Below are 22,009 nucleotides of genomic sequence, written 5' to 3' on the forward strand. Positions count from 1 at the left end.
ATAAAAGCTGAAATATCACATTGACACAAGTATTTGGTATGACACTTGACATCTGACACAGGTATGTCCCATTCTATTGATCATCAGTGAGATGTTTCTACACTCTGTTTTAAGTCCACCTGTGGTCAATTCATGGGACTGCACATGATTAGAAAAGGCACATACCTTTTATATAAGGCACATACATTTTATATAAGGTTCCACTGGTGACAATGTGCGTTACAGCAAACAACAAGCCATGAGGTTGAGCTTGAGAGACAAGATAATGCTGAGACACAGATCTCAGGAAGGCTCTAAGATATATATGCAGGCCTGAAAGTTACCAAGAGCACACTGGCCTCCATAATTCTTAAATGGAAAACGTTTGGAACAACCAGGAATCTTCCTAGTGCTGGCCAACTGGCTAAAGTGAGCAACTGGGAGAGAAGAGCTTTGGTGAGAGAGGTGACAAGGAACCCGATGGTCTCTCTGGCTGAGTTGCAGAGAGCCTGTGTTGAGATGGGAGAAACTTCCAGAAGGACAAACACCACTGCAATCCCCACCCTAAACTAGGATTTAAGGAAGAGTGGTCAAACTCATGAAAGCTCACTTGAAGTTTGTAAAAAGGTTCCTAATGGAGTTTTAGACTGAGAAACAAGATTCTCTGGTCTAACGAAACCAAGTTTGAACTATTTGGCTTCAATTCTAAGCATCACATATGGGGGAGACCAGACATTACTCGGCACCTATAATACCATTCCAATGGTGAATCGAGGTGTTGGCAACATCATGCATTGGGGTTATTTTCAGTGGCAAGTACTGAAAGATTATTCAGGGCTGAGGAAATGCTGAATGGAGTAAAGTACTGAGATATCCTTAGTGAAAACCTGTGCTTGGACCTCAGACTGAGCCAATATTTACCATCCAACAGGACAATGACCCTAAATACAAACTTATAACCGATTGAACATCTATGGAGGGACTAGAAAATATCTGTCCACCAACAATCTCTATCTAACCTGACAAAGCTTAAGAGGCTCTGCAGAGAAGAATGGCAGAAAATCCCAAAATGCAAAGTTGATGCATCATACCCAAGACAACACCCAGGTCATAATCTCTGCCAAAGGGGCTAACATGAAGTACTGAGTAAAAGGTCACTTTTTTATTTTTAATAAATTAAAATAAATGTTTTGCTTTGTTATTCTGGGGTAATTAGTGTTGTTTTATGAGGAGAAAAAATGTAAATGATTTTAGCATAAGGCAGTATAACAAACTGAAAAATGTGAAGGGGTCTGAACAGTTTCTGAAGGCACTGTATATTTATTCCAAGTTAACAAAACTATATTAGGCATCAATTCATTTTAAATAAAATGCTTCAATTTCTATTCCAGCATCACATTAAATGCAACTAATCACTGATTGAAAAGTTGTTGTCATGCTTGATTTGATATGTTCAAAATGTAATGTGTTCTACAGTCCCTCTGGTATTATTGTAAATGCCCTAACCTGCTTCTTTAACATTTATGAGCAGTAAAAAAAGCAAGTAAAGCCTCTTCTTTATTATTTTTCTTTTCCTGCAGGTAAAACATTTGAAGTACTATGTTTCACTTTAGCAAATTTCAAGTGTGAATCAATTTAGGTGCTCAAATACTCAATTTATTTTCAACATTATTCTGGAATACAAAATTTCATAAATATCATATTGTCAGAGTGATATATAGATACTATAGAAAAGTTAAGTACAAAATGTATTGCCACAAACTTACTTACCTCAGTAAGAAAAGACACTAGGGAGTTGACTATAACTATTAACAGCATTGTAAAACGCCACTGATTAGGAACACACACGACCTATAAAAAATTATTTGACATCATTATACTGCATAGTACACTAAGACCACAACAGTAACAGCAACAGACACAAAATATAAACTGAAAATTGCACTCTTGCCAGCACTCACTTCCAGGAAGTTATCAATCTTCTCCACTGGATAGAGCAGAATGAATAAAATTAAGGCATACAGTGAAAGCAAGGATACCATAAATGGCACTGCAGAGACAAAAAGATGAAAATATCATTGTACCCTAAAATATCATACATAATATCTAATTTCTTAAGGGAAACTCCTGTTACCAGCATACTAGATGCTAGGAGTTAAAAGAAGTAGGCAGAAGAATTTGCCTTTTGCTCACAAAACTTAGCCTCTTACTTTCCTTTTAAGATTTAGAGACAGAATGAAAAGTGAACCAGGACAGCAATGTTATTTAACAATTTCATTATTGCTTAATTTATAAAGCAGCTATCAATGCTGACTGTCCTTTATTCAAAAATTACTCATGAATTTTCATTACATTAGTAAAGTTTTATAGATTACAAGGTTTTAAATGTTATTATTATCTATTACATTTTCTATCATCAAGGAGCATCATTCACACATAAATATATTTTTTCTCCCCACAAAAAACTTTACTTGACTACTGCCCAAACATTTTAAGACTGGAAGAAAAGAAAAAATTATGAAAAATTACAGGGTACCATTCAGCTACAGTTCAAACAAAAAAAGTTGACTATTATTGCATATACTTCTATAGTTACATATGTACAAGAACTGGAGATGAACAAATATTGGTTGTACAGAGTTTTACCTGATCTTTCTTAACTTGGATATTATTTGCTACATATAGTAATTACAAACATCACATACTACTATGATTTTTTTAAATGCTTTAATTTATTAAGGGTAGCATTATTTTATATGAAAAATGTAGCTTTTGCTTTCAAGTGTGGGCACTTTCAAATTATTCAGTCACAACATGCAATTGACATTATTGTTTTTCCATTAGAAGACTGCGTTTTTTCAATGAAGCAACAACAGTTAGATTTGAAAATTTGCACATTAATTACTGCAATCAGAAACACCCTACCTACACTGACATGCAATTCCTATAGTAGACACTGAATTCATTATAAACTAGTGTCCTATAAACACTTCCAAGATTTACACAGGACCTCTCTATATTCTAAAACAAAAAATATTCCAGGGAGTCAGAAGGACTAGCAGATGGCATAAAACACTCACCGTTTCTGTAGCTGGGCTGCCTGAAAGGTTTGCCTTTGGAGAACACTAATGCCACAATTAGGTACTGGAAAGAAGAAATGAAGAACAGTGTTGTGTTCTCATAATTCTTGATGTTATGCTCATCTGTCTTGTTATGACCGAGTGATATGGTATGTTGGGTCACTGATGAATTGCAGGCACTGAAACACAGAGCAGTTCAACATACAGTGAGTGTTCTTTATAAAATGAACCAGCATCGGTTAATTTAATATTCAATATAAAGAAAAAAATGTGTACAGCAAAAAGACAGAAATCACAGAATTTGTAAATAAACTAGGCTCTGTTACTATTACTGTACACAGATACCTCCCATCAAAAAATGCTCCTAGGTAGTACCATTAACAGAAATCATATGCTTTGGTCTAATTAAACAGCTAAATCCCACTTTACTAAGAAGAAATACAGGTAAAATTCCGTTACAACGAACTCACAGGGACCTAAAAAATATTTCGTTGTAATGAAAATTTTGTTGTAACGAGATTCTGTATTTGTTACTATAGTGCTTTCTTTAACTTGTATCCAGGCGCTTGCAATCATTTCAATAGCTTCTTTCATGTTAATTTTAATCTCCTCCTGCCTACAAGTTATGCTGACGAGAATTTTTCTCAGTATTTCCTTGCGATAATACACTTTCAGGGTGCGAATGATGCCCAAAACCAATGGCTGAAGCGCTGTCGTGCATGCAATTGGGTGGGAGGAATTCAACGCGAACATTATCTAAATGTGGAAGCATGTTGTGGGGTGCACAGTTATCAATCAGGTGCCCAATCATTATTTGTTCTTCATATCGTGAGGTTCCTGAACTCTTTTGAGACCAGGGCCCCCCCGACGAACCCCCCCCCCCACCCCCCAGCTCTCCACCCAACGGGAACGACACGCTGAAGTGCATCCTGAAGCGCGATTGCAGAGTCTGTGGAAGATTGTTTGTCCTTTGCTGGGGCAGGGCAATAGGAGGCTCACAGCGCTGCAATGAAGCAAATCACAAAAGATCGTGGTCGCGCTATAAGTCCCTGTCTTGCACCCCAAAACACGAGGCTTAGTCTCAGTACTTTAGCAAAACCAGCTTTATTCAGCTTGAAATAGGAGCAGCATAGTTATTTATTGTAGCATGATCTGCCACTCTGCTATACACAGACACAGCAGTCAGGCAGAGTCGTGGCCAGACTGTACTTACAATTTACATGCTCCTAACCTTGCATCACCCCTCGAGATCTTTTCTGTTGTGAGCTGGGGGGCTGATCGCACCCCTACAGGTTAAAAAAAAAGACGCTGAAAGACTACCTTCACATTGCTCCCTTGCTGCTGGGATAACTTGCGGCTGATCTATCGCGTGATCCGCATGATACTTTGCAGACTTAAAAGTCCAAAAGCACCTGTCAGTTGTGGATTGTTTGTTTGCCTTTTTCTATCTCTGTCCTTCCCTGCTCCTGACGCGCACTCCTTTGAAGTAGAAGGTGTTTGCAATCTTTTAATTGTGAGACAGATTTGTCACCACCGTCTTGTCAAGGAGCACGTTTAAACTTTTGAAAAAGAGACATGTTTGTTTGCAGTGTTTGAATAAAGTTCCTGTCTCTACAATCTTCTGTGTTTCTGTGCAAATCTGTGACCCAAGCATGACACTGTTTACTTTGGCGGAGAGATGCAGCGTATCTGCTATTGCCCAGTACAGACACGGAGATCGCACTTCGGGACGCTCTTTGGCTTACTGTCCAGTTGTGGGAGGTCCCAAGAGAGTTTACAAACATCACATTCTCTTGAATGAGTGCCGCATTAATAGGAATGTTTCTTGAACGAGAATCACTGAACTACATAAAAACAGCTTTTTCAATGTCTTCAAATGCAGCAGTTCACGTACGTTTGCAACCCGAGATTTTTCTACTTTTTTGCTCTGTCTTTCAAGAAAGTTGACAGCATTGATAGCGAAATTCCGAATTCACTGGCAAAGTCTTTTTTCTTTTTGCCGCAATTGAGAGGTGCAAAACGTTTTTTTTTTCTAATATGAACTGTTATCGTTTTTTCGTGTCTGCTGTTTCTATAGGAGGGTGACAATGAGTTAAATTCCAATGGATGTTTTTCAAATGTTGACAAGCAATAAGTAAAAGGTATCCCTGAAAACCACAGGAAACAAAAAAGGCAAAAAAAAAAAAAAAAAAAAAACCAGTACGAGGAAAGTTCGAAGAAAGAAAAAAAAATTACAGTGTTACTGTTTGGGGATCATTGTGCACAACTGAGCTGCAGTCACAGAATTAACTGCTCTGTGGATGATTCATTCAGGCATTTCAAGGTCTTTTGTGCACTTCATTGTAATGAAAGTATCTGCTGAATGTACTTCGTAGTAACGAGATTTCTATAGACTTGTGTCATATGGGGAAGCTGTTGGGACCATAAAATGTAATAAAAATTTCGTTGTAAAGTTATTCGTTGTAACGGAATTTTACCTGTATGTAGAAAGACATTTTTTAACTTCAATTATAATCAAACCTAAATTAATTTGATCAACGGTGATTCTCAGAGCTAAAGGAACTTTTTCTAGGTGCTAGTATTTCTATTCAAGATTTTATGTCTAGGCTTACAGGAAAAGTACATTAAAAGTGTAAGGAGACATACAGTACAAAGATATATACTCTTGAAAAAGTATTCAGTCCTTATCAAATTTATATCTTGTAATTCTGATATATTAGAAAGGGAACATTACTTGTGAGTTAAACCCTCTTCCCCCCTTTGCAACAAAAAGAAAGACAATAGTAAACAATAATAAAAAATATAAAAGCTAAAATATCACACAGCAATGCAGCTGCCTCACAGTTCTAGTTTCAGCTCTGAATCCTGGCCCAAACGTCATGTATGGAGTTTGTATATTCTGCATCTGTCTTTGTGGGTTTTCCTCTGGGTATTCTAGTTTCCCTTCTCCAGCCCACGGATATATACATGAAAGGTTTAACTTGCAACTGTAAACTGGCCCACTATGAGTGTGTGCACAAGTGTGTCCTGGAGTGGATTGGAATCCCATCCAGTTGATTCTTGCCTTGCAGTTGTGCCCAGAGGTTTCAGCTCTCTGTGATAATAAAATTGGATCAAGCAAGTAAGTGGATGAGGCGACATGGTGGGCAAGTGGGTAGCGTTGCTTTTTTGCAGTTAGGAGACCTGGGTTCGCTTCCCGGGTCCTCCCTGCGTGGAGTTTGCATGTTCTCCCCGTGTCTGCGTGGGTTTCCTCCAGGTGCTCCGGTTTCCTTCCACAGTCCAAACACATGCAGGTTAGGTGCACTGGTGATCCTAAATTGTCCATAGTGTGTGCTTGGTGTGTGGGTGTGCACGCCCTGCAGTGGGCTGGCGCTCTGCCCGGGGTTTGTTTCCTGCCTTGCGCCCTGTGTTGGCTGGGATTGGCTCCAGCAGACTGTAGTTAAGATATAGCGGGTTGGATAATGGATGGATGGATGGATGGAAGTAAGTGGATGAATGAAATGTCATTATTTATATCCTCTTGTCTTTGCTGAACTAGGTGCATTAACCAAAACAACTAAAAACGTTGTGGATAAGAATCTGCTAAAACACAGAAGCAGAAAGGATGGTAGCAACTCTTTTTTGTCCTTTAAACATGAATTTTCACTTTATATCACTTATTAAACATGTATTGAATTAATGTTATGTTTTGCTGTCTTGGCTTAGGAACTGTAATGGTAGAAGGAAAAATGTGCAGCATATTCTCAAACACAGGAATAAACAAAGTAACAACAGTTAACTATTAACATGCACAAATGTCAAAAAGAAGAAAATGTCCTCTTAAATGGAACTCACCCACATTTAGAAGTCCAGCTTCTGCTATCAAATATGAAGTTCAATTGGATAAGGATAAAATGAAATTCAAACTGTTCTTTATTCCCTCTACAGTTAATCTTTATTTTAATTTGCAGCTGCAAATCCAATAGTTAAAATTCTTCGCAATCACTCGTTGCGTCTTTCTGATGAATTAATGCTAAATTTCTTCAGCAATGTTTAATAAAGTATCATATTTGAAGAACTGCAATCTTTATTTATAAAGAAAATACCTTTGAATGTTGAATTCTGGAATTCACTGGGTATATATGTGCAACTAAAACACTTTATTGGTTTGGGAAAGTTGCAGCGCCTCACTTAAACAAATGCATTGCGAGTCAGAGGGCTGAAACAAATTGACAACTTTATGTGAAAGTTCACTAGGTACAGTATAACTGGAGTTTTTTCATAACTGAATATGTTGCTTTTTTCTAATAGCATACATATTTCAGGAAGATAATAAATGGGGAAGGTGAGACATTCCATGGAAATTTAAGGCATGATTTAGCATAGAATTTACTGTACATCTGAGGCAGATTAAATGAAACCACATCAGACAGATCCATATCAATACTACCTCATGAGAACAAACATTTAGATCCGTATTATGACTGTTTAAACTATCCAGATTAAATGTTATTTATACCTTTTATTCAGATCACATTTTGCACAACTTATTTTATCAAAGGAAAGCAAAGTTTATTTGAATCACACAACCCTCACATGTATATGTTTCAAAACCACAAATGGCAGCATTTGAGTACATGTATCCCCAAAGCTGAAGACCACCTGATTTGTATAAACAGGTGCCTGGTTTAGAATCACCCATCCTTACACAAGCCTTTGCTCACTTACTTTGAGACTGGGGTCCATGTTTCATACCAGGGCTGCTGCTTAACCCAGATGAAAGAAAATGTTTGGAAGCCCAGACAGATGATGATTTGAGTAAGGACTGAAAACAGCAGTGGTGCAGATATGAGACCAGAGGGTGGTTTCTGTGACACTAGCTCTTTCCAGGCAGGGTTTAAGCTCACTATATAGAAGACAGAAGTCAAAATATTATAACAAGGACAGGGCAAAGCATTAAAAAAAGTACTAGATTTAAATAAGAACAGCAGCAACCAAGACCACTTACTTACCAAGACAGCTTTACTTACTTGTAAATACAATCACAAGAATGATTGCAATATCAATAAACAGGAACTGAAAATCTCCTAGGTTGCTCAGAATCTGGAATGAATAAAAGTCATTTCAGTCACTCAAAGCACTCTATTCTGATTGTATACAGAACACTATTTAATTTCTAAGGATGTCTCGGCATCTATGACTTTTTATTAATACTTTGCCATCAATGTTTGGTGAAAAAAGTGGATGGCCTGTTTATAATTTGTTAGGGAAAGCATAATAAATAGAAAAAATATGTTGCTATGTGTTTCCATCACAGAAAATGTTACTGCACTCTAATTGTCTGTTCTAGGGCTGGGCAAAAATGACACTTCACCAAGCAGATTATATGGCAAATATACTTAGAAGGCTGACTAACATCAATCACTAAATTTGTATCCACTACTTTAGATTAGTTTTTTTTGGTTATAAAACACTGTGATAATTATTAGTAAACATTATACAGGCAAATATAAAAAATAACACCAATGGGTGCATCAATTATACCTTATTATTATTAACAACACTTTTTATTTTTTTTTTTGAAATACAAAACATTGCTCTAATATTTACAACTGTGAATTTAGGACACATCTCTATTACCCCACCCCACTGTTCCAACACAAGGTGTCCAGATCCACATTTTGAAACAATTAATTTAATATTGGCCAGGCTCAATAGTTACTACATGACATGTCTAAATGATATGGCTGTACAATGAAGCAGGAAAAACTTTGTACATCTCCACAGTCCATGAAGGCCCTACATGAAGTGTGCTTTCTGATTGGCACCACTGGTAGTTTATCAGTCAAGGAAACTGACCCCCTCTTAATAACCATAGATCTTTATAGGTGGCCACCCCTTCTCCAGAGACTCCCTCAGTTGTTAGAAACTTCAGGTTTGTTGTTGGGCAGAATCATAATCTCCTCTTCTGTGTTAGCTGCACTATTATTCCCCTAATGTGATATTTTATTTCCAATTACCCTAGGTTCTTGTCTATAAGCCGGACTCGTGTATAAGCCGGAGACCAAAAATCATACAAATTTTTAAAATAAAATCTTATCATAGATAAGCCGGACTCATGGATAAGCCAAACGTACTATAACCTATAACTAATAGAAGGGAGGGAAGTCAGTGGTCTCACTCGCACCCATTTAATTTCTTTAAGGGGGGAGAGAGTGTGAGATATTGGCGTCTCTCTCACTCCCCGCATGGCGCAGTTGGAGCGGCCGGAGCGCGTTCTTTCTGCTCTGGGCGTCGCCGAGTCAACACGCGCGCGTAGCGGTCATTTAAATTGTGATTTTATATGTAAGCATATTTAAATATATATCGCGGATTTTTGCTGGTTCGCGGATTTCTGCGGACAATGGGTCTTTTAATTTCTGGTACATGCTTCCTCAGTTGGTTTGCCCAGTTGATTTCATACAAGGGACGCTATTGGCAGATGGCTGAGAAGCTAGATTGCTTACTTTTCTCTCTCTCTTGCGCTGACTATCTGTGATCCTGACGTATGGGGATTAAGCAGGGGGGCTGTTCGCACACCTAGACGATAAGGACGCTCGTCTAAAAATGCTGAAAGATTATCTTCACGTTGCTATCTTTTGTGTAGCTTCCTGAAACGACATGCTGCACAGTGCTTCGCATACTTAAAAGCTCGAAGGGCACGTATTGATTTTTGACTGAAAAACAAACTCTCTCTCTCTCTCCCTGCTCCTGACGGAGGGGGTGTGAGCTGCCGCCTTCAACAGCTTTGTGCCGCGGTGCTTCGCATACTTAAAAGCCAAACAGCACCATTGATTTGTTTGCTAGAGATTGTTTTCTCTATCTATGTGACATTCTGTGCTCCTGACACACACTCCTTTGAAGAGGAAGATATGTTTGCATTCTTTTAATTGTGAGACAGAACTGTCATCTCTGTCTTGTCATGGAGCACAGTTTAAACTTTTGAAAAAGAGACAAATGTTTGTTTGCAGTGTTTGAATAACGTTCCTGTCTCTCTACAACCTCCTGTGTTTCTGCGCAAATCTGTGACCCAAGCATGACAATATAAAAATAACCATATAAACATATGGTTTCTACTTCGCGGATTTTCTTATTTCGCGGGTGGCTCTGGAACGCAACCCCCGCGATGGAGGAGGGATTACTGTATAAGCCGGATTTATGTATAAGCCGATATTCTATTTTTTCATTTTCACAACTTTTTTCCTTAGATAAGCCGCGGCTTATAGACAAGAACTTAGGGTACATTGATGTTACCAGAACAACCTTGGGCACAAATTCTTCCGCAAACTATCTTTTGTCCTGAAGGTGCATCTAATGTTCCATGACACATGAAAAGGTGGGGAGAAGAAACAAAGAAACAATGGCACACAAAACCCAGAAACACCATTCCATCAAAAAGCTATGCCAAATCTAGGTCAAACCCCTCAATGTCAGCTTAAAAAGATAAAAATGTTAAGTTCTTTCCTTATTTGCAATCTCTACCTATACATTGTGCATATTTCCCCATAAAAATAATAAAGAGTGTGTCAAGGATAGGTTACTATCTCTTAAACCAAGAGGGTAGAAATAACTACAAAGAATAACCTGATCTACTAGCTCAATGAAAATTAATATAATTTATTTACAAATACAGTAAAAAAATACTATTAAATAGTTTTCTGAATGAGATTAAGAAAATAAACATTCCCCTAAGTTTTTTATTGTAAACTTTTCATTGTATGTCTCTCAGTCTGGTAAAAACATCTGAAAATACCAAAAAAAATTTAAACTAATCAAAATAAACTTGTTAAAGCAAACAAAATTAAAAATCTGATTTAAGATTACTTTCATTTAATAAGTTATGACTTACTGGAACTAAATAATAATGTCCCATGAAAAATCATCTTTGTCTAAATTCTCAGCACATCAATAGAAAGAAGTACAATAATTTAGCTGGTGCCATTACACAGAACAACTTATAAATTACCGAATAACTGGTTCCATAGTTCTTCAGTTGAACCAATGGGAAGTATTTCAGCATTGTGCGGTCAACAGAGTGAATTGACTGTCAGTGCTAAACATAGACAATTAAGTCATACTGCCTTATTCTTTGTAACCAGGACATCATGATACACTTCAGGTTATAGAGTGGGTATAATTGAGATTAAAGACTAAAGTGTCATTTCAAGTCACTTTGTATTTACTTACAGAATAAAGGAGTGTGACACTGATATACTGGATAATACTGTATAGGGCCATGAACTTGAACACACAAAAGGAAGTAATCAGTGCTGCACGACCTTCCCTGCAAAATAAAATAGTAAACCATTCAATAACACATATTTAATGTAATAAAGCAAAGCAAACATTGTTTCCAAAAAATACATTCAGTATAAAAATGGAAAAAAATTATAGTATACTGTATTTTAAAACTGTAAAAGTAAAATGCAAATTTTTTTTTGTGTATGAGGTATTTACTATTACAATTCGCTAAGCATCTTGAGTCCTAATCCTGAAGGGCGGAGTGGTGGCTCTGAGGCTAAGGAGCTGTGCTGGTATTCCAAAGGTTGCCGGTTCGAATCCCCGTCACTGCCAAAAAAGGCCACTGCTCTGCTGGGCCCTTGAGCAAGGCCCTTAACCTGTAATTGCTCCAGGGGCGCTGTACAATGGCTGACCCTGCGCTTTGACCCCAAGGGGTGTGCGAAAACTACCAAATTCCTAATACAAGAAATTGTATAAGGCGAAACAAAGAACAAAAAAAAAAAAAAAAAAAAAAGAAAAGACACTAATGCTTTAACACTAGAATTACCAGAGTCTACGAAAAACTCGTAGATCCGGCCCACCTTAAAACCGTTCTCACCTCTCTTTTGTCTTCTAAATGTGCAGATTAAGACGAGCCAGCAAGCAGCCGGCTATTCCATCCCTCACTGTAGCAGAACGTTCACTAAGTTTTCCCAGCTCCTGCCTTGTTTGATTATCTGGGAGTGACTGAACTGCTGGAGTTTTAGAGTGGAAATAATAGATCGTTATTTGGAACACACTTATCTCATGTGTGTTCCGTTTCTACAGCAATCTGTGTAAACATTTTTCATATTTTAGTAGTAAATGACAAAATGTAGGCATAAACTATATAATATATGAAGCCTGAAGTCCAAAGATCAAGTAAACACTTTCACAAAAGGTTAAAGAAAAAACAATAGTTTCCGTAGAGTAGTGGTAATATTTGCTGACTTGTAATCAAACGTCCCCGGTGTAATCAAGAGTCCCCGGTTCGATCCCGACTCACTCCTACATTTGCTGATTTCAGTAATGAGCTGCTCTTATTGTTAATATTATACAGTACACACATACACTTGGTTTGCGTCTGTAACACACTGTGTACATTTATAGGACTTGTAAAAGCTTCTGTTTTTTTTTTTGACACAGACTGCTCAGCCAATCAGTGCGCAGCAGGCCTGTTGTGCCTTAGACACCCGAGTTCAATTCTCCGCTGGAAAGAAAGTGTTATTTTTTTTATCTTTTTAACCATATAAAGTGGTGTGCACTGTCAGTCAGTCAGATCGTTGTATTTTCATGTGGGATGCTCCTTTTAAAATATTATTTTTAACAATTGAGACTGCAATTAACATGAACAAGTGTCTTTATAACTGTTATTATATAATATATATAAAAACAGCTAAGGGGATAGATAAATAGTTATAGCGCGTCTTTATTTGATCCAAATAAATAACATGCGAGCTGATTTATTTACTTATCTTCCTACAGAATAGTCTGGGTTCGATGCTGGCAGCTTCTCAAGTTTGCCGTTTTGAGTAGAGAGCTGCTATTATTGTTAATATTATACAATAAAAACATATATTTGATTTACGTCTGTAACAACCGCTATAAATTTATAGTGCTTGTCAAAGTTAGCGTTCACGCTCGCCCCGATCTGACACTGCTGTTTTCAAATAAAGACGCGCTATAACGGAGGTGAACTCAGATCGGAGAAAACAGAAGCCATCCCCACAAGAAACGTCCCCTCACATATAAGAACAACGCAGCTGCACCAAGCGTAAAGGTGAAAGTCCGGTGTCATCCTGCCAATCGCCTGTCCTTCAAAGAAACAGCACAGCTTACAGAGCTCACCAATGCTACACCGTCCAGATCTAAACACTAGCGTGGTGAATGTGCCCAAAAAAAGTCTAACTGCATTCTCGTACCATTGCTAGCGTACTAAAGTGTCAGCAGGTATTTTTCGTGGCATTACACATGTAATTTGTGAGCATGCCCTTGACGATCAAACAGAGGAAGCTCTGCAGTATACTTGTGACTTTATGCTGTAGGAAGATAAGTAAATAAAGTAAAACTAGTAAAACTAAAAAAAAAAAGATGCTAACTTTGACAAGTACTATACTGTACATTTAAAGCAGCTGTTATAGTCGCAAATCAAATGTATGCTTTTATTGTATAATATTAGATATTAATATTAATATAATACAATATAATTAATTAATAAATTAATATTAAGAATAAATAATTATTATAATATTAATATAATAAGAACAGCTTACTACTCAAAACGTTTATTTTGGAAGACGTTAAGACTCGAACCCAGAACCTTATGAGTTGGAATCGGCAGCTCTAACCAGTATACTACCCAAGAAGGCAGGACAGCAAGCACCACTAACCTGGTTTCTTTTTCTTCGCTTATAGCCTTAGGAAAAAGCGCATTTGTTCTGTTATACTTTTATCTTTTGTGAAAGTGTATGAAGATATTTGGAATTCATGCTTCACACATTATACACTTCATGCCTACATTTTGTCAATTATTACTAAAACATGAAAAACGTTTCTGTTTTAACGATGTGTTTACTGTGCATAGATCGTTGTAGACGCGGAACATACATGAAATGCAAATGTTCCAAATAACGATATAGTATTTATAAAAGGTGTCATTCTGCATGACTTCTCACTCTATACAGCTCTAAGCAACTGACAAGTAGGTAAGCAGACTTGAGCTGAGAAAACTGTGTGCCGGTGGGGGGATGTGATAGCAGACTGCTTGCTGTTTGCTGCTTATCAACATATTTAAAGGACAAATGACGCTGACGGAGAAGTGCGAAGCGTTTTAAAGGTGGGACGGATCTACGAGTTTTTTCATAGGCTCTGGTAAGTCTAGTGTTAAAAACTCTCTTTCACAAGTTGACAGCTTTCTATAGTTTAGAGGGAGGACTTAGACTACATTTATAAATACAAGAGGGTACAAAAAATCATGTTTTACTAGTTACTAATGTTGATCAGAAAAATTCACAGTCGTGTTTTTCACAGTAAGTTTCTTGGGTTTGCTGGTGACCTTGTTAGCATTATTTTTCCTTGAAAATCCACTGTGCATTCGGCTTACTGTTGTGTTTTTCTGCCTGGAAAACTTTTTTCCCAGTATCCCATGATGCTTTCCAAGGCCAGCGTAACACCATAGAGCTGTAGCAGCCAATGTTATATTGGATAGCCTCCAAGTATATAAAGTTGATCCCTTGCTCATCAATGGGTATTCCTGCCCTTACTTACAATACATGAGGCACAAAGTGTGCCAGGTGTCTGATACAGTAGCAAAGGCATCAATATACAAAGTACACAGCCATCATAAGTTTTATGTGGAAAAAGAATATACTAGCTAACAAATACTAGACAGAGCGATTTATGAGTGAAAGCAACTCACTTGCAATGCTTTCACAGACACAGCAGACATGGATGCAAATGAAAGAGTAAACAGTTGGTTTTCTTTGTGTGCATCTGCCATCAAATCATGTATGTGATTCAATATAAGTGACTGTATGGAATTCAATACATCATGTTTTTAGCTCCTAAAGGGCGCATCATTTACAATCAAAAAACATGCTGCAAAAGTCAATCCATTTTACAAAGAAAGCCCATTATTTAATCTTGAATTCACATTCATCGTCTGGACTGCCATGTCTGTTAAAACTTTGTAAGTGAACTGATGTCTACCATTGCACTATTCATTTGCAGCTCAGTTGCTCTATTTACTGTGTGTCACTTTCAATGTTTTCCCTTCCCCACATGAAATTCATGCTGGTTGTTATTTAACATTGTAGTAAAAAGTGTTTAATAAATATTGCATTGCCATTTCAAGTGAGTTTATAGTTTTTTTTTTTTTTTTTTTGTTTTTTTTTTAAAATTGGGATGCTCCAAATGATTGGCCACTGATCTAAGTCGACCAATTTTCACTACAAAAGATTCAATTGGTAATCTGTAAATTGGCCAATCACAAAAAATGATCTTTTCAGCCACTGCTTTTCTAAACTTTACAGTAAACTATGTTGTAGTTGCAGCGCTCCTTTACATGAGGTAATACAGTTGTTGAGCCAGCACACATTTTTTTTTATCCAGCAAACTTCCTGCAATGTAAGCAAAGAGCAGCAAGTCAAGGAATGTATTACAAGAGAGCGAGAGACAATTGGAATATTAGCCTTTACGCTAAAGAAAGTGGAGTAATAAACTGAGAAAAAGGAATCAGAAAAGACATCCAGTGCAATAAGACAAATAGCAAGAAAAGCGACTTTAATTCAGACCTTTTAATTTTGAATTTTGTCCTTTAATCAAAATGGGTCACCATTTGCCTTAGTTTGGAACTTGAACTTGTGTTAATTAAAACAATTTACATTTTTAATTGGAAAGACAAAAGAAAAAAGAATTTGAAAATGCTGCTTCATCAACAACAGCAAAATTTGCTTTTACTTGTAAACTTTATAAGCATGTTAGCCTTGTGCCTTCTTGATAAACATATTAGGAATATTTGATACCTTTGCAGCTTTTATAAAAAGTTGTACTAAAGATATTATTTGTGCCTGTCACACAGTAAAACGTTTGGTAAGAAACAAGTAATGGATTATTAAAATGGTAATCCATATTTATAAATGCTCCTCAAGAATTAGGAATGTCTACCTGATACAATGAAGAAATAAAGCACACCTAAATGAATAAATAGTAAATGTATATGTTAATAGTAAAATAAGCTGCAGTGCAATCAATGATTAAAAATGATTAAAAACCTATAAAGGCATGTATATTTACATATATGCAGTGTTTAATTGTCAATATCAATTAATTGATTATGTATACATTAGGAAGGGTGGCATGGTGGCGCAGTTGGTAGCGCTGCTGCCTCGCAGTTAGGAGACCCGGGTTCGTTTCTCGGGTCCTCCCTGCATGGAGTTTGCATGTTCTCCCTGTATCTGCGTGGGTTTCCTCCGGGTGTTCCGGTTTCCTCCCACAGTCCAAAGACATGCAGGTTAGGTGCATTGGCGATTCTAAATTGTCCCTAGTGTGTGCTTGGCGTGTGGGTGTGTGCACCCTGTGGTGGGTTGGTGCCCTGCCCGGGGTTTGTTTCCTGTCTTGCACCCTGTGTTGGCTGGGATTGGCTCCAGCAGAACCCCGTGACCCTGTAGTTAGGATATAGCAGGTTGGATAATGGATGGATGGATATTTTAGGAAGTTAACACATTAATCTTTGCGATTAATGTGGCCTGTTTAATGTGTTCAAAACTATTGTCAGATCCAGGGCAGGCAATGAAGCAATTGCCTCATACTGGTGCTCATCTTCTTAATTTATACATACCAATAAAGGTGCAGGGGTACGGGAGAAAAGGGGGGAGGCAAGGGTTGGCTTTATGGCAGTCCTGCTGCAATGCTAGAAAAAGGTAAAAAAATTTTTTTTTTTTCATTTTAAGTTGCTGTAAGAAAATTGATTTACCACCTAAGTACAAAATAAGTTATATTTGAGTGGCACTCAAACCAAAATAAGTCTCTAGTACTTCTGTATTTAACTTGCAAGTCTGTCAGATAGCTTGTAGTGATGACTACCCTAATATAATGACAAAATTCTACGAAACAGAAGTAAAATAATTATCCCTACCCACTATTCCAGTTTGCAATATGTTTGGCAGTTTATGCAAAGAATGCAACATAACAATACTAGTAATGCACAGTTTCAGTTTTTAGGCAAGTTGGCTGCTACTTTTTGCATGTTAGAAGCAAAGATTTCCAGCAGTGTTTTTACTTTGACACAGCTGTGTTTTATATACTATGCCAGTTTGAGAATTAACAAAAGAAGTTTATGTTGTTATTTTTATAGGTGTTTGCTATTGCATTGGCCTCGTTTTCTTATTGTCTTCTTTTCAATTTACCTTTTAGGAAGGCATTCAAATTCAGGTTGTACTTGCACAAGTAGTATTTTGTTAAAAGTTCAGGTTTAAGGTCATTGTTACGTTTAAGCTACGCCCTTAATTTTTTAAAAATTCCTTTGTGTTGATTTTCCATTATTTTTGTGATTCAGTATGTATTTCCTTCATGATTTAAGAACTTATTTTAAGATTACATGTTTTAATATTAGATGCAATTAATTAGATACAATGAAGTGATTACTCAGTTAATTTTTTTGATCGATTCCCAGCCCTGGTATATGTATCTATCTATTATATAAAAAAATTTTGGGTCGAGATGTGATCATCTCGGAAAGACACTTTGACGTCACACGAGACTAGACATTACAACCTTAGGAAGAAAGACCCGTGAGATGGATTAAACACGCAGCACGGCAGGAGGAGCAGTAAGCAAGCAGGTGATCTGTCCGCATCTCCAAAGTGTGTGTTCAGCCACCCCCTTCACAACGTGAGCGGCAGAGACGTGAAGTGGCTGGCATGATCGGGAGGTGGTAGGCTCGCGAAGCCTAGTTTAATTATAAAAATACCAAAGTTAACACTTTAATATGGGACATAAGGCTTTCATGTGTCTGGTTATGCAGGAGCTTAGTGCAGAGTTTTTTAAAAGGATAAAAGTTTATTAAAAAAAAAAAAAATCGGTCAGTCCACTAACACGGAATCGGTGATTGGTATCAGCCTTAAAAAACCTGATCAGAGTATCCCTATTTTTTTTACATAACAGATTGTTGGGGCCCTCACAGTTTTATGATTCGTTTTTTCTTTATCATGTATACTGAAATAACATGATTATAAGTGTGCCTTTTTTGTTGATTATTTCATAGATGCCTGCTCAAGATAGACAGGAATTCACATCTGAGAAACAATGTTCAGTAATGTTGATAACAGTGGTAGGAGAAGATTTGTCAAAGTACAAAGGATATCCAAGTGCAGTCTTGCGCAAGATGGAGTAGACAGATGGCGACTCACGCCTGTGTACCAACGTTCAGTGGTATTGCTTGTGGTGGTAATAAGGGTCTTTTGTGTAAAAAAAAAAAAAAAAAAACAACAGCAAAAAATGTTATCAGGCACAACAATATAGGCATCTGAAGTGCAGAAATTTAGGAAAAGTCAAAGAAGGACAGGAGTGTGACGTATATATTGCTGAAATAATTAAAGCTTTAAAAACACAACAGCAATTGGTGTCAATTGTGACGCTTCTACATACTGTATTACAGCACCCTACTCAAAGAGGCACTGCAGTGCACAATTTGAGAACTCCTACTGTAGAAAGCTGTCCTCCTTGCACTGGCGATTGGAATGGCAGCGTGCACGGACGCAGCGGCTCGGTGCTCTTCGTTCCAGTGTTTAGTGTGCATGTGTGTGCTAGTATTACTACTTATTTTGCCTACATCTTGTCGAGCCGACATCATCTACAGCCGAAAAGAACTTCTCAAGATCGGAGTGTGCAGTGAGGGGAGTGTTTCACCAGAGTTTCTCCGGTCCCACGACATTCTGGCAGACATAGCGAGGAGTCCCGGCTCTCCATGGATTATCATCCCCACGGGCAGGCGATGGAGGCAGCGTAGAGAGAGAAAACAAAAGCGAGGCTGCAGGGCCGGCACGTTAGTGAGGTTATGTAGGCAGCCTGTTAAACCACCGCTCCCCAGTGTTTTCCTCACCAATGCCAGATCTCTCGTCAATAAAATCAATGAACTGAGGCTACAGGTGGCCACAAATAACATCGTAAAGAACAGTTGCATTCTGTTGATCACGGAATCCTGGCTTCACTCATTGATCCCAGACTCTGCTATCCAGCGAACAGGCTACACTGCATAGCGCCATGATAGGACCAGTGACTCCGGTAAGAGCAGAGGAGGGCGGCTGTGTATGTACGTAAATAACAACTAGTGTATAGCTCCCCGAACCTGGAGTATGTGACTGTTAGATGAAGACCCATACTGTACATCTCCCAAGAGAGTTTACTGTGGTCATGATTACCGCTGTTTACATAGCACCGGACGCTAATACAAACTCGGCTATCGAACTTTTACACCGCAGTATTAGCAGTCAGCTGACCAAGCACCCTGATGCTGTGTATATTGTTGCTGGGGACTTTAACCATGTGGATTTAAAACCTGTGCTCCCTAAATGCCATCAGCACGTCAAGTGTGCAACCAGAGGAGCTAACACTTTGGATAAAGTCTACATAAACATTAAACAGGCTACAGGACCACACTGCTACCACACCTGGGCCACTCTGACCACACTGTTTTTAATTCCAGCATACATCCCACTCAGGAAAACTGCCCCTAACAGCACAAGGACAGTTAGAACTTGGCCAGATGGAGCCTCTCAGCAGCTGCAGGACTATTTCAGTAGGACCAATTGGGACATCTTTGAACACCTAGACCTTGAAGTGTTTAGTGACAGTGTACTGTGTTATATTAAGAACTGGACAGACATTGTCACAGTGGATAAACGTATCCGGGTCTACCCCAATCTGAAGCCCTGGATGATCAGGGAAGTCCGGAGGCTGCTGAAAGAGAGGAACACTGCCTTCAGGTATGGTGACAAAGTCCTCTACAGCACAGCCCATGCCAGCCTAAAGAGGAGCATCCGAGAGGCCAAGTTAGATTATAAAAGGAAACTCAAGGAACACCTAGACAGCAACAACAGCAGGCAAGTGTGGATGGGTGTCCAGCATATGACCAACTACAGGACCAGACCCGGAGCTGTGGGAAGCGATTTATCGCTGGCTGAGGAACTGAACCACTACTTTGCCCAGTTTGAAGTGGATTCACCAGAGACAGCCAGACCCCATCCAGAAACCAACAACAGCCCCATCTTCACAGTGGGGGAGCACGAGGTGAGATGCACGTTGCGGGCTGTCAACCCACGGAAGGCAGTTGGACCTGACAGCATCTCAGGACGCGTGCTGAAAGACTGTGCGGACCAACTGGCTGGGGTCTTCACCAGGATATTCAACCAGTCTCAGTCCACTGTGCCATCCTGCCTGAAATCCTCTGTCATAGTGCCTCTGGCCAAGAAACAGACCATCATCAGTCTTAATGACTACAGGCCAGTTGCACTGACCCCTGTGGTTATGAAGTGCTTCGAGAAGCTTATCAGGAACCACATCATGTCATTCATTCCTCCCATGCTTGATCCACACCAGTTTGCCTAGAGAGCAAACAGGTCTACAGAGGACGCTGTGGCCACTGTTGTCCATGCTGTTCTGTCCCATCTGGAGCAGCAGGGGAGCTACGCACAGCTGCTCTTCATAGACTTTAGCTCTACCTTTAATACCATCTTACCCCACAGACTGGTGGCCAAACTGTCAGACATAGGAATTCCATACTTCACCTGCCTTTGGATCAAGGACTTCCTGAATGATTGCACTCAGAAGGTTAGAGTGGGCCCCTACTTCTCCACACCTATTAGCCTAAGCACTGGCTCCCCACATGGCTGTGTGCTAAGCTCCCTGCTCTATATCCTCTACACCCATGATTGCATTCCTGCCCACCACAGTAAAACCATTGTTAAGTTCGCTGACGATACCATGGTAGTAGGGCTCATCTCTGGAGGGGATGAGTCCGCCTACAGGGAGGAGGTGGAGTGGCTGACAACATCGTGTAGGAATAACAACTTGCTCCTAAATACAGCCAAGACCAAGGAGCTCATCGTTGATTTCAGGAAGAAGGCAGACAACATCCAGCCACTCATCATCAACGGGGACTGTGTGGAGAGCATCTCAGACTTCACCATTAGGGAGGACTTGACCTGGGGAACACACACTGCTGAGGTAGTGAAGAAGGCCCAAAACAGACTCTACTTCCTGATGGTTCTCAGGAAGAACAATATCCCTGAGAAACTGTTGGTGCCCTTTTACCGCTGCACAGTAGAGAGCATCCTGGCCTACTGTCTCTGTGTGTGGTTCTCCAGCTGCACAGTAGCACAGAAGAAAGAGCTCCACAGGGTCATTAAGGTCGCTCAGCAAGTAGTCGGCTATCCTCTCCCCTCACTAGAAAAACTACATAATTCCTGTTGTCTCAGGAACGTCAAGAAAATTCTTCAGGACCCATCACACCCAGGCCATGCATTGTTTGAACGCCTGCCTTCAGGCAGACATTTCAGATCCACAAAGACTAAGACAAATAGACTGAGAAACAGTTTCTATCCTTCAGCCATCACCATGTTGAATGCTGGTAAGTGGTCAGTCTGACCTAGTGCACCTTCATGTTTACAATACACTGTCATGTTTACAATACAGGTCTAAGTCAACATTGGCTAAGGGACAAGTGCAATATGGCGTATGTATGAATGGAAAACAGCGTATATGTGTATGTATGAATGGAAAACTGCTTTTATGGACTATTTTGGTACTTACTTTATTCCCTTTTTTATTTTAGTTTTAACTTGAGTGATTGTGTTTTTAATTTTATTTTTGCATTGGAAAATTGCACCTAAATTTTGTTGTACAATGTCTCATTGCTACACTGACAATAAAGATTTTGATTGATTGATTGCACAACACAAGTGTCAGGAGTCTCAGATGGATTAAGTTAAATGCATCACACAATCAATCACGTATTAAAGTTTTTATTACTGTGACATATGTGACTTGTGAGTGACCATGATTCATTCAGTCCTATTTGACTTGCGTCTGTATGAAAGTATGTTTTCTGTGTAATTAAGCCGGTTTCAGAAAGCAACAACACAACCCGAAACGTGACATAATTTTATTTCAGGAAG

General features: G+C 38.8%; 1 protein-coding gene across 1 annotated transcript in view; it reads right to left on the reverse strand.

The window, feature by feature from the left end:
* atp13a3 (ATPase 13A3) overlaps positions 1-22,009 on the reverse strand; it is a 239,012-nt gene that overhangs the window by 12,229 nt on the left and 204,774 nt on the right. The window contains exons 26-31 of the mRNA XM_028795036.2: positions 11,265-11,361; positions 8,069-8,141; positions 7,767-7,944; positions 3,060-3,238; positions 1,941-2,029; positions 1,750-1,830 (exon numbers count right to left, since the gene is read on the reverse strand). Coding sequence (XP_028650869.1) covers positions 1,750-1,830; positions 1,941-2,029; positions 3,060-3,238; positions 7,767-7,944; positions 8,069-8,141; positions 11,265-11,361 — 697 coding nt within the window. The remainder of the gene's footprint in view (positions 1-1,749; positions 1,831-1,940; positions 2,030-3,059; positions 3,239-7,766; positions 7,945-8,068; positions 8,142-11,264; positions 11,362-22,009) is intronic.

The sequence above is a fragment of the Erpetoichthys calabaricus genome, chromosome 2 (genome assembly GCF_900747795.2).
Source record: "Erpetoichthys calabaricus chromosome 2, fErpCal1.3, whole genome shotgun sequence".
Taxonomy (NCBI): domain Eukaryota; kingdom Metazoa; phylum Chordata; class Cladistia; order Polypteriformes; family Polypteridae; genus Erpetoichthys; species Erpetoichthys calabaricus.